Source organism: Egretta garzetta, unplaced genomic scaffold (assembly GCF_000687185.1).
Source record: "Egretta garzetta isolate BGI_Z169 unplaced genomic scaffold, ASM68718v1 scaffold21, whole genome shotgun sequence".
NCBI classification, from domain to species: Eukaryota; Metazoa; Chordata; class Aves; order Pelecaniformes; family Ardeidae; genus Egretta; species Egretta garzetta.
The window spans coordinates 1269226-1282470 of NW_009258668.1; the positions used below are offsets into that span (position 1 = coordinate 1269226).

At 47.7% G+C, this 13245-nt stretch overlaps 1 protein-coding gene across 1 annotated transcript; it reads left to right on the forward strand.

The window, feature by feature from the left end:
* Positions 1 to 4501: 4501 nt before the first annotated feature.
* LRR1 (leucine rich repeat protein 1) lies at positions 4502 to 9138 on the forward strand. Its single transcript, XM_035888422.1, has 2 exons — positions 4502 to 5264; positions 8277 to 9138. Exons 1-2 carry the CDS (start codon positions 4669 to 4671, stop codon positions 8527 to 8529), a joined length of 849 nt encoding a protein of 282 aa, XP_035744315.1. The 5' UTR covers positions 4502 to 4668; the 3' UTR covers positions 8530 to 9138.
* The last annotated feature ends 4107 nt before the right edge of the window (positions 9139 to 13245 follow it).

Here is a 13245-nt window from a genome sequence, read left to right on the forward strand (position 1 = left end):
GTGCCGTGCCCGGGCTCGAAACCGAGCGGCGTGTGGAGGGTGGCTCGCTGGGGAGCCGGGCGGGCCCCGGGCTGTCTCCTTGGGGTCCCTCCGACAAATGCGACGCTGCGACTGAGCTTTGGCACAGGAGATGTAAGCGAGGCAGCCTGAAGGAGCCCGGCTTTGTATCAGCAGGCTACAGCAAGAAGGGAAATAGAAGGGAACTCACTTTTTGTGCCGGGAAGGCTGAGCCCAGCTTCTTTTCTGGGCTGTGTTCTGAGTCTCCCTTCTCCTGCTCCCTCTGGAGAAACAGCAGGAGGGGAAAAGTCCATTTTTCATGTTGTTCTTTGCTGTTTGTTTGGAGAGAAACAACTTTTTTCATCTCTCTGATACAGTATCTTGCTCTTTGGCTGTAAATTCTGTGAAACAGTTATTGCTTACCGTCTTTTTAATGAAAAAAACAGAGAATACTTTTGTCTTAGTGGACAAGCAGCGTGCCCTCTGTGGTTTTCAAAGCTGGAGACACACAGTATGGATCAGCAGTACAGGCACCATCTCACCTTAGTGCCTAGCTGATAGTAGAACTCAACGGTGTATTTATTTACAGTTCAGAGGATAGTTGGAATCTGTAAAGTGTTTTTAATAACACTAAACTCACAAAAAAAAAATCACATACTAATGTTCAATTTTTATGTTGGTAAGGTTTTTTTCTGTGCCTGTTGCAGTAGTCTTTTGTAGCTTTGTAGAAGAGGAAAGCAGGGTAGCTTTTGCTTAAGTTTAACCTTAAGCTTAACTTTAGAGTTAGGATGTGTAAATAAAAGCAAGTAATATTGATTGTTTGGAAAATAATTTTGTCTTTCTGTTGCAACTGTGGCTCTCTGGCCTGAAGAAGGTCCTTTAATCATTTCAGTGATGTCAGGCTGAGCAGTTGTAAGCATGAGTGGTGAAGCTTATTCCTTCACAAGCAGAATGCTTTCTGAAAGGGCCTGGCGGAGGAGAAATGCACAGGGTGTTTTTAAACTGCAGCTGCAATGAGCACTGACAACAGCCTTGGCAGAGCGGAGCGGAGCTCGGGGCGGGCTGTGAGGTCTGCTTGAGAAACAAGGTGAATGAATCTGTACTCGGGATGGTGACTTACTGAAAAGAAAACAAATACGACACAGCAAGAAAGAAAAAGCACTGTATTGGGAATAAGGCCAATACCTGAATATAGTTGTGGTAGCCCAAGGTTTCACAGAATGTGGCAGAGCGCTATGGTGAACTGGAAATACCTTGTCTCTGCAAGAGCAAAGGCTGTGGTGGTGAGGAAAGCAGCTTTAATTTGATGAAGAGAGCAGTTTGCATTGCAGTGTTAAATATAAAAGAAGTAGCATGTGACCAGATCAGATCAATTTCTTTCTTGTCAGAAGCAAATGTGCTCCGTATCTTGCGAAAAAGAAAACTTGACGTGTCTTGCATTAGATCCAAAATATCTACATCCTTTACTCTAAGTATTTCTGCCAAAGTGTGAGAAGACAAAAAGTTTGTCTTGGGACAAAGGTAGAAAAGCCAGCCTGTTGTAAGAGGATCTACTAGCAGTATAAAATTAGACAGGACAGGTTTGTGTCTTAGTGCTACAAGAAGTAATTTAGACCCTCACCAGCCTGTGAGGACACTGTGCGACAGACACTCTTTTAGTGTGGGTAGTAATTTAGTTAAGAACTACATCTGTTGTTTTCTGTATAAGATCATCCATGACATTGTTAGACTGAAAAGAAAGTCTCAGTCTAATGAAACAGGAGTTAGAGTAATGACCAGAGTTGCTCAAGGAGCCTAGATCCTCGCTCCCCATTTTTAGCGTAAGGCTCACCCTCATACTGTCAAGCTCCAGGAACAAATCCACTAAATTCCTCCAAAGCCAGTGAAACTACATATTCCTCTGAAATGCTCCAAATACAGAAACCCAATTTACGATCACTGCTAACTTTTCTGCAGTGTTTCTGCTAGTCTTCCATAATTTCATTACAGAAAAGCTTCTTAACTCTCAAAGATCATAGAATCATAGAATGCCTTGGGTTGGAAGGGACCCCTAGAGGTCACCGAGCCCAACCCCCCTGCAGGAGCAGGGACACCGCTAACCAGATCAGGTTGCTCACAGCCCCGGCCAACCTGGCCTGGAATGTTCCCAGGGATGGGGCCTCCACCCCCTCTCTGGGCAACCTGTTCCAGTGTTTCACCACCCTCATTGTAAAGAATTTCTTCCTTAGATCCAGTCTAAACCTACCCTGGTTTAGTTTAAAACCATTACCCCTTGTCCTGTCCCAGCTGGGCCTACTAAAAAGATTTTCCCCCTCTTTCCTATGGGCCCCCTTTGGGTATTGAAAGGCCACAATCAGGTCTCCCCGCAGCCTTCTTTTTTCCAGGCTGAACAAGCTCAACTCTCTCAGCCTGTCCTCATAGGAGGGGTGCTCCAGATGGACAAAAGCTTTGTAGAAAAGAGATTTCCAGGTATGACTACACCGACTGCGTGCAACTACCATGCAAAACCCCACTCTTTGTACTCTGCCAGGCAGTGGGATTTGCTGCATTCAGCCACATCGAGTTGAGAAACGTCGGTCTGGAGCATTCAACCCTGGAGCAAAAATAATAAAGTCACTGTGGTTTGGGTTGGTTTTTTTCCTTCAGCAAGCCTGTGCCTGCTGCATTGCACGCAAGGTCTGAAATCCATGTAACCTCCGATTGCCTTGTCATCATTCATTTCGTTCTGAAACAAGGGACTTGGAAGGCATCAACGCAGATTAACCTCTTTTCCTAACATCCTTTCTGTGGTTGAGACTTCAGACTTGGGGCAGAAAATCATGTCCTGAGCTCTTTCAACGGATTCTTTGCTTTTTTTTCTTAGATGTGTCTTAGTGTTTTTCTCAACACACTCAAGGTTTCTCAACAACAAGGTGTACAGACACTACATTGCCTTCACAAAGGTCTTGTGGAGGAAATTTGTCTCAAGGATCCAGAACACAAAGTACTCATACTGAAGTCACACGAATAGCACATAAACTTATTCGTAACAACCTAGAGCTTTTGGCTACAAGAAACAGGTATCTGTTGCATCTCATGCTTTGAGATCAAAGAAATACTGCCTGTAACTCAATTCTAATATATAGTTAAGTATTTTGGTTGGTCTTTACAGATCTGGAGGACTTCTGCTTACTTCCAAATTTCGTTAGCTTCTATTACCCTTGGAAACGTGACAGATCTGCCTGTAGTTAGGGGGAGTCCCATGGCTACCTGTTTTAGTTAGATTGGCTGAGATAATGGATGTTGGTGGTCTTGGATACAAAGGATTTTGGCTTTTAGCCTCTGGAATTAAGAGAATAGATGTGCCTGGGATTTAAGGAGAACAGTCATTTTAGGTTTGATGCAATCAAATATGTTTGACCTCTATTGTCTTCATTTATATCACGTTAGCTTCCAGAAGTCTCCCAAGGTCATTGCTCTGTTGTGCTAGCTGCTTATAGCATGTTATGTAAGCTAGTTCTGAACACTCTGGAATTTGGTATAAACAAATACATGTAAGAGCAAAATTGTCATTCAGGTGCAGAAATGGGCATCCAGGTGCTAGGGTTGGGCAAGTTACAGCTGGGAACAGAGCGCAAACCTCTCGACTCAGGGCCATATCAAAACTCCAAGTTTGTTCCTTCCTGCAATGAGAGATGACTTGTGCTTGTATGGATGCATCGTGCTTTTTATTCTATAATTCGCTTTATAGCTTGGTGTCTGTCAGCTGCACATCAGCTTGAGTAGAGACTTGCTGGGAAATTTAGAAGAGAAACATTTGGTCACCCCATTATTCGTAAAACTTAATCAAACCAGTATAACAAACGTATCGCAGCTTTCTTGACCTGTATTTAAAATACGGGTCATCTGATGCTGCGTTAATTTGACTCTCTGTCCTTACTGCCATTGCGTTGTATCCCACCTAATGCAAAACTTGTCACTTGTTTGCAGGAGGACTGCAAGTAATTATCCTCTTGTTTGACGCTGGCGCAACCAGAGCTGTGTGTGACCAGAAGCACTTCCTTAACCTGCCTTGAAGCTTTCCACCTTCCTTTATGTTAAATTTAACCTCAGCTTCCACCCTTTTTCTTCCTTGCAGCTTTCGGATATGATTGCCTCAAGTTTTACATCTCTGAATTCCCCGTGTGTGTTTGTATGAACTGTCCCTTTATCATGTTGCAGGTTGGGAAGATCAGGGTGCATCAGGCTTTTTTTTTTTCTGCACTTTATTTTCAGCTGTGAATTCAGTGCTTTGTTCCTTTTCTGAGTAATGCAACGCCGTTTGTTTGATCTAGATTATTCAGAGAGGTCGTAACTTCTCGTGCAAATTGCATGCCATTTGTTCTTAAATACTGTAAACAGCACGTCAACCTGATAAGCCGGTGTTGTTTCCCTTTTCTCATTTCATCGCCCTGCTGAGTTGGTATCTCCTGATACATGTACAAAATAATTCAGGCAGCGTTAGTACAAATGAGTACAAGAATAATGAACTTTTAATTCCACGTTTGTGTTTTCCTGTAGGCAAATGCCAGCAATTTAAAGAATTTCCTTTCAGCTGTGAGACTGGCTCACCACGGGACCGACATAGGAGCTCTCCCGCTCTCAGCTTTGGTACCTGCAAAGACCTCAGAAGTTGAAAAACCGAAGACAAAAATGATCATAACTTCAAGAAGGGACTATCCTCTCACCAAAAACTTTCCTTACTCCCTCGAACATCTCCAAGCCTCCTACTGCAAACTTGCTCGGATCGACACGCGTGTGCTTTGCTTGAAGAAACTCCGAAAACTAGACCTAAGCCATAACCATATTAAGCAGCTGCCAGCTACTATTGGTGACCTGATCTGTCTTCAGGAGCTTAATTTGCACGACAATCACCTGGAGTCGTTCAGTGGGGCTCTGTGCAGCTCCACCCTTCAGAAATCTCTGCAGTTCTTGGACCTCAGCCAAAACAAAATTAAAGCACTTCCAATTCAGTTTTGCCAGCTGCGAGAACTCGTTAATTTAAAGCTCGATGACAATGAGTTGATTAGGTTGCCATTCAAGATTGGCCAGTTAGATCACCTACGCTTTCTGTCAGCAGCACGAAACAAACTTCCGTTCCTGCCCAGTGATTTTAGGAAACTCTGTCTTGAGAACTTGGATCTCTTTGGAAATCCTTTTGAACAGCCTAATCCGCTTGTTCCCAACATACAACTGAAAATACCATTGACTTTATTAGAGTGTGCTGCAAGAGCAACTGTAAATTACAGGTAAGAGTAGCACGATGGGTACACATTGCACCTACTCTGTTTCAAACCGATTGAGTCTAAACTTTCCTGACTTTTTTTTTTTTTTTTTCCCCCTGTCAGTGGCTATGGCTCTTCACCTGTTAAAAATCGTAAGGCTAAAGTTGCTTTGAATTCTGCTTTTAAAATCATCCCTTTTTTGTACGGGACAACACAGTAAATTGGTGACTTGGAAGCATTTAGAGAAAGCTAAAGGTTGAAATGTTTTTATCCACAAAATGGGGGCACCGTAACAATATTCTTGCCCAGCCATGGGAAAAAAAGAATCGGTTCTGCAACCCTGAACCCCTTCTGGCATTTGTTATTGAGGAGCTTGCATTACGGTGGATTTTGTGGCACCAATCATATTCTGTGTTGGGATCTAGCTTGGAAATTGCTTTCAAACATGGTTGCCCTTCCTCCTGTGCTCACATTAAAGTACACTAAAGCTGTCATAGCCATTAGCCTGTCGCTGTCCCTTCCCATGTTGGCAAAGGGTTATCTGCCGCTGTACAGCTCCTAGTTCCAGACGTGGATGGGTCTGCCGCTGCTTGAGACGGGACCTTGCAGAGGCTGAGTAGCGTTAGAAAGGTGCCATGAGGTGGCTTCTCAGGGGGCCAGTGTCACGCTGTGTTGGCATTACCTACTGCAGGCTTCTCCCTGCCTTAGGTTTTCCTTGAGCTGTTAATTTCCTTTGGTGTTGGAGTGAGGGTGTTCTGTCTTAAGCAGAGAAGGCCAGTTCTGAGGTAATTTTAAAATTGTTATTTCACCAAGTAAACACCATCCTTGCCAGGCTGCTGTTTGTTATCAGTTTTCTCCCCTTCCACCAACACTGCTTACATAGCTCTGCCCACATGCCGCTGCCTGCAATCCTTCCGGTGCCAGCTGCTGCTACTCCCACCCTGTTCTGGGTGGAAAAGGGAGCACGAAGATGGAAAAGAGAGTCTTGGGTGCAGAAGGGGGGTGAGAGACAGATTTGAAGTGTTCCTAATCTATGTTCTATGCCTGTTCCTGCCTTAGGGGTGGGGAGCGCCCCATAAACCTGGGTTAATTGCTCAGAAGTCTGTGCTAAAGGTGTCCACAGGCATGCAGGGCACACCCTGGAAATGAGCTGAGCAACCAAATGTTCTGGTTCAAATCTTATAGAATCACAGAATCATTCAGGTTGGAAAAGACTTTTAAGATCATTGAGCCCAACCATTAACATGGCACTGCCAAGGCCACCCCCAAACCCTGGCCCTCAGCACCGCCTCTACCCGGCTGTTAAATCCCCCCAGGGCTGGGGACTCGACCCCTTCCCTGGGCAGCCCCTTCCAGTGCCTGACAGCCCCAAGGGGAAGGAATTGTTCCCCATGCCCAACCTCACCCTGCCCTGGCACAACTTGAGGCCGGTGCCCCTCGTCCCATCGCCCCTTCCCTGGGAGCAGAGCCCGACCCCCCCGGCTCCCCCCTCCTCTCAGGCAGTTGTAGGGAGCGATGAGGGCTCCCCTCAGCCTCCTCTGCTCCAGAAGAGATCTTACCCTCTTCTGACCTTGCTGATTTTATTAGAGTAGTTAAACTCTACGTCTCTGCTTTCCCAACTTTATATAAATTGCTGTAGTTTTGATATAAATATTATTAAGGCATGTTTTTTTTCTAGAGATTATAATCCCTCAACACTGGTCAGATGTTGGTGTTTGGTTACGTTACCAGGGTACCTGAGGATGCCCGGTCATTAACCCAGCCCTTGGTCCCCATGCAGCAGGCTTTTAAAAAGCCAGCATCACACAGAACAAAAAGGCTTTCTGCTCCAGGAGTCTCAGCGAGACGAGGCACAATGGAAATGGCTCCCATGCCCAGGGGTCTGTGTCTGTTAGGAGACAGCATTGGTCAGAGTGGTCCTGATTGTCTTAAATGGAAAAGAAAAAAGTCCAACAAGCGGGCAACAGACATTCTGTCTGACATTCACTGAAGGTGAGAATTAACAGAAAACGAGACACAGGAGTGATGATGGGCTGTACAAACCTTGAGAAAGGAAGAAAACAGAAGGAAGACACGAAAGCAAATGTTTGGAAATCAATCTCCACAGTGGCACGCTAGGCAAGTACCAGAGCTGTGATGACGTTTGCCCTGACCGGAAAAAAGGGTGTCCCAAAATTGAGGTGGTGAAAAAAAAAAAAAACCCACAGGAGCCCCAGCTATGTGAATCATGGTACATAGAAAGAATTGGGAATATGTAGGTGTAGTCGGGATGTGAGTCATGAGACCTATTCTGTGAGTCTCGAGTGACAGCTGGGCACTGGTGATACCCACACTTCGAAGTTAACTCACAACATGTTTCAGGGAAATGATTTATTTTGTACCCCAAACACAATGCCACTCTGCTGCAAACTTAAAAAGAAGCAATTTGCGTTCCTGTCGCTGACCGTCATTACTGACATGACAGATGAAAAGAGCGGTATGTCAAGAGAACCTTAATTTATTGTCTGCAATGTATTACTGTAAGAAGGCTCATTGTGTCTCCTGTTTCCTCTGGGTACAGTGTTTTTACGCTACTACTGCTACTTTGTGTTATAGAGCAAGGAGTAAACTGTGGGTGCCTTACCAGGCCAGGATGAAATACAGTGATCTTCCTGGCTACCGTGAGGGAAGAGCACATACGTGCCCCGTTCTCTTGTTATTCTTAATCTTCTTTTTAATTCTCTAATTCTCTGTCGCTGTGATACAGGCTGTCGCGATTTGTGTGAACTCCCTGGTTCTTGTTGCAATGTCTTCTGGAGCTCAGACCCATGGTCCTTAGGGGTCAGTAGCATGGTTGCATGTTTTTAGTGATTGTCTTGGAAAGAGGCGTTTAATTCCTAACCAGTCCGATATTGCAACTGGTACAATTTTAGATTTGCCTTGTCTATGATCTCGGGAAGGCGTTTCTCCCAGCTGGTGCATATGGCCTGTCACAGTGTTTGAGCGACGTCGGTTAATTTTGTAGTGAATTCACACTTAACTCCTCTTGTTCAACAGAATCCCTTATGGTTGTCATCTCCTTCCTTCTCACCTTTGTGAAGATCTGGAAGTGGCTAAAACATGCCAGTGCGGAAGTGCCTGTCTGAGCAGCTTCATTCAGATCACGGTGACCATGAATCTCCATCACGTAGCTCACACCGTGGTCCTCGTGGATAACATGGGAGGTACGGAGGCACCCATCATCTGCTACTTCTGTTCTCTAGACTGCTATTCCCAGTTCCTGGATAGGTACCTGCAGAGTAACGGGTGACGGTTACCGGGTGCAAAAGCTCTGCCTGAAGTTTTGTCCAGTGGCGGAAGAGCCTGAAATTGTTTTCTGCTTGTTACCCACAGCGTGCTGGCATAGGGCCTTTGCTGCCGGCAGCAAACGTCAGTCTTGCAGTGAGGGGGCACTGCCGGCCTTATCCCGTGGGCCTGGCTCTGTTCCTCCACCACTAGAATCTCTCTTTGGTTGGAATAAAAAGCGATGTTTAGCTTGAATGAATCTTCCTTAGAATGTATTTTGCTTTCTTCTTCCTGTTACTATGACTTTGTTGGGAGTATTGTGACAGTTTTCTTTGTTTCGTGGCGTAAGTGGTCTCTTCTTGCTAGGAGAAGGAAGGTGAGCGTGTATCAAATTGCTTTGCTGACACTTGAGGCTCTGAACTCTGCCTACAGAAGACAACTGCGTTGACTTTTATCACTGGACTGGACTCTTCCTGGTTTGTTTACTGTAGAGCAACTTGGTAGGCTGCTATGAGAAGAAATTACAGTGTGAGCAGTTCAAAACTGGTCATGTAACTCCAGGTGCTTCTTTTTAAAAAGTTCTGTTACAGCATTCTCACATCAAGCAGGGACCAGCATTGCTGGTTTGGTTTTTTTACCAGAGCAAATGTTTTGGGGTTTATCTCTTTGTTATACAAAAAATGTCTTTTTCTAAATATGTGACCTAAACTTTGTTTCTTAACTCTCACATTTTAAAGATTCTTGACTTGTTTGTTGTGTTGACTTATTAAATTTTGAAACCCTTCTACGTACCTGTGAATTGCGTCTTCTCTAATGAGTTTTTCATCCAACATATTCTAGAGATTAGCTCCCAGCCTTTTTCCTGGTGAAGATACCGAAACACTTGAGAGTATCTGCACCCCTATTTCATGTCTTGTCAGCTGGTCTCTGGCTGGGGTATTGAAACAGTGTGGAACAAAAGTCCCTTGAGAAGACTTTAGGCATCCCCTGCCCTGGAACATGTGATGGCTCGGAGGGAGCGCGTTACGCTGTTATTTTTGAAGCGGTGTTGACTGCCTGGGAGTGACTTACGCATTTTGCGTCTCTTCGGGTCATAGCAAAAACACAGCACTGTGGCAATTGAGCGTCGTTTCAATGGGAAAACAAGGCATCTGTAGTTACCGAGTGCAGAACTGATCTCGACTGGGCTTCAGGTGACAGCCAGATGGGGTGTCCAGCGTGAGGAGCAGCCTGAAAGGCGGCAGCAGGCTTCGGAAGAAGGTATTGGCTTGCAGGTATCGCTTAACGTCTCCCACGGGAGCACAGCCTTCATCCACCTTTTAAAAATCATCAGCTTCAAACTCTTCATTAATCAGAGACAGTCACAGCAGACAGAAATACTGAAGCACTCCCACTGAAGGGCTTTGCTCTGACAAGGCCAGGAGATGCATTTTCCTGAGGAAGAGGAACCTTTATTCTAGAAATACTATCATTAAAACTTTCTGCTAATGTCAAAATAACTCGACTGTGTTCTCTTCCTACAGTATTTGTAAAGCAGTAACTTTTCAGCAGCTCCAGGAAGATTCAGGTGAATCATTCCTTCACTTGTTCTTCAGCTACAGAGAGCTTGTGAAGGAGGAGACCGAGTGTGCCTGTTTACCTCAACGCCGATCTTCGGGAAGCGCTGTGGAGCTAACCCTGGCAGGTTTTAAATAGTCATATGCTAATGCTGCTGTAAAGGGAGAGAGATCTCATCCTGATTGCAGCAGCCTGAAGATTACTCATTTGGAAAAAAACCCTTTAGGTGGAGTGCATGATTAAGAGGAGGGAAGTGGAGTAGACACAGAAATTTGGCCTCCTGTGGGACTCCTCAGGAATTTCAGATGCAGATGCGTGGGTGTCTGCAGTGGCTGCGAGCCCTCCAGGGGAGCCGGCTGTGCTGGGGGGAGAGGACACCCCACCTGCGTGGCCCAGGCGGAGAGCAGCCTGCCAGGGCAGGCTGTGAAGTCCTGTCCGAGCCCTGCTGTGCTGGGAGAAGGGATCAGCAGGGGGGTCTAAAGGCCGAGGGGAAGAGGAGCGCGGCCTCCCCCGGCATGAAGGCAAGGCTGTGAACTGTGGGAAGGGGCTTTCGGGGGGGGGGGAATACTTCACTGTCAGCTCTGCACGTACTGCTGGGGTTTTTTTAACGCCGTGTGTGCACACGGGGCTGCCATTATCTCTGAAGTGAACATCATCCCCAAAACTGCCTCGGCTTCCCTTAATCCTCCCAAAGTACAGCAGCTGACCCAGCATGGAGGAGGGCAGCGGGGCGCCGGAGCCCTGCTCTGCAGAGGTTCTTCCCCAGCCGTCGCTGCGTTAGTACCAGAGCACCTTCCAGCCACGCAGCGACATCCCCAGCATGCTGTGATCTCGCCGTCTCCACGGAGGTCAAATGCGCAGAGGAGTTTCCTAAACTCCCTGCTTTCCCACCTTCCAAGAAAAGATGAAGGGAAGTCCTGTGCAGCCAAGCAGAGGGGTGGGAGGGGCCTACAACATCCCGGAGTTCCCTCGGGAATCTGGTGGACGACAAGCTGACCATGAGCCAGCAATGTGCCCTTGTTGCCAAGAAGGCCAATGGTATCCTGGGCTGTATTAAGAGGAGTGTGGCCAGCAGGTCGAGGGAGGTTCTCCTCCCCCTCTACTCTGCCCTGGTGAGACCTCACCTGGAGTACTGTGTCCAGTTCTGGGCTCCCCAGGTCAAGAAAGATGAGGAACTCCTAGAAAGAGTCCAGAGGAGGGCAACTAGGATGATAAAGGGACTGGAGCATCTCCCCTACGAGGAAAGGCTGAGAGAGTTGGGCTTGTTCAGCCTGAAGAAGAGAAGACTGAGAGGGGACCTTATCAACATGTACAAATATCTTAAGGGCGGAAGTCACGAGGATGGAAGCAGTCTGTTTGCAGTGGTGTCCTGCGACAGGACTAGGGGCAATGGGTGCAAACTGAAACATAAGAGGTTTCAGTTGAATATGAGGAAAAACTTCTTTACTTTGAGGGTGACAGAGCACTGGAACAGGCTGCCCAGGGAGGTTGTGGAGTCTCCTTCTCTGGAGATATTCAAGGCCCGCCTGGATGAAGTCCTGTGTAGAATGCTCTAGGTGAGCCTGCTTTAGCAGGGGGGTTGGACTAGATGATCTCCCAAGGTCCCTTCCAACCCTTGCGATTCTGTGATTCTGTGATTCCAGCCGGCTTAATACTCTCCGTCTCTTGCCACCCCCATAAACAGGCTCTACCCGTGCTGCAAAGCGTTTGTCTGAGCAGGGTGAAGTTCTCTGGCTGCAGCTTGGTCCCAGAGGCAGCAAGGTGCTCGATGGTTGGGGTTTCGGTCTCGCTGGCCGCAGACGGATGAGCAGCCGGGGCGGCAGCAGGAGCCAGCAGCGTTGCTGGGGTGGCTGCTGCAGCGCCCGGAGCCGGCGCTGTTGGCCACCAGGAGGTGGCGAGGGAGCCAAGAGCCAAAGCCGTCCTTCAGCGTTAGGTAAAGGCAAAGCAGGAATCGCTTCTTTCGGGAGCGTCTTCTCCCGCGGTTTTCCGTGCCTGCTAGCAAGACAACTCCGGCGTCTCTCGGATCTCCTCCAGCTCGCTTCTCGCCGGCGCCCTGGGCTCTTTTGGGGAAACGGGTGCGGACACCGGCGTGGACAGCAAAGGGTGGGCACGGTTCCCTTGTTGGGTATTGCAGGCGCAGGAGCATGCGTGACCCAAAGGAGCGTGCGTGACCCAACCGCTGTGTCTAGGGCTTTTCCTAGAGAAAATGGGACTGGGCAAAAATTATTCTCGTAAGAAACTGTTCTACCTCATTTATCCTACTTGTGTGGGATTCTCTAGGGCCATTTATGGGGTGTTTGCAACACGATCTGATTGAATCAAACTGACTCTGTTGCAGAGACCAGCCTCTCTCTTTTAAGGAGCGCTCTTCTTTAATGACTCTCTTGAAAACCAGCAGTTGTGCCCAGGTGATTAGGAGAAACTTGCCGAGTTAAGCAAAGCTCAGCTGTGGCCAGCAAAGGTCGAGCTGTCATTAAAACCATGGCCTAAAGGTGGAACCATCGCTGTGGAACCATCGCTCCGGTCCCTTCTGCTAACGTTGCACCCGAGAATTTTGGTGTTTGCCTTGCACGTTGCAGTCTCGAGCGCTGCGGGGCTCGGTCTCACCGGATTAAAGCAACCGATGGCTCTCGCCTGGAATTTGAGGACGCTGCCTGATGTGAGACGCTTTTAAATCCAACTGGATCCTGTCCTTACCCGTCTCCTCTGGGGGAAGGCGTCTTGATCTCGGTTTGGTAACTCCTGAATGCTGCCGCAAGCGGGGCTAGCGGCAGCTGGGGTCATTCTTTAATGGGCCTGATTCTGCTGCGCCGACGCCGTTCTGCACTATCCGAGTACTGCGTTTACCCGCGCGCCACCTGCGCGATAGGGAAACCCCCTTAGCCCAACCCGACGGCGTTTCAGGTGCGGGCGTTTGACCCGCGGCCGTGCGAGACGTGGGCTCTGGCTCTGTGGAGGCTGCCGCCCTGGGGCAAGAAATACTTAAAATTATGGAAATGAGCATTGATATTAACCCAAATAGAAAAAAATAAACCACCCCCGACCCTGCGTGTATGGGTGCCGCCCCCGAGAACAGCGGTTTCGTGCTAGAAGGGACGAGGCGCAGCGGAGACCCTCGTAAACCGGGGCAGCGCTGCAGGCAGACGGGGATGGTCAGAAATTTCCGCTGGATGTGGCTGGGCCG

Bases quoted from the DNA above. Each gene is read 5' to 3' on its own strand.
- LRR1 (XM_035888422.1), top strand. From the start codon at position 4,669: ATGATCATAACTTCAAGAAGGGACTATCCTCTCACCAAAAACTTTCCT. The intron at 5,265-8,276 runs GTAAGAGTAGCA...CTTGTTCAACAG, and splicing joins AGAGCAACTGTAAATTACAG to AATCCCTTATGGTTGTCATC.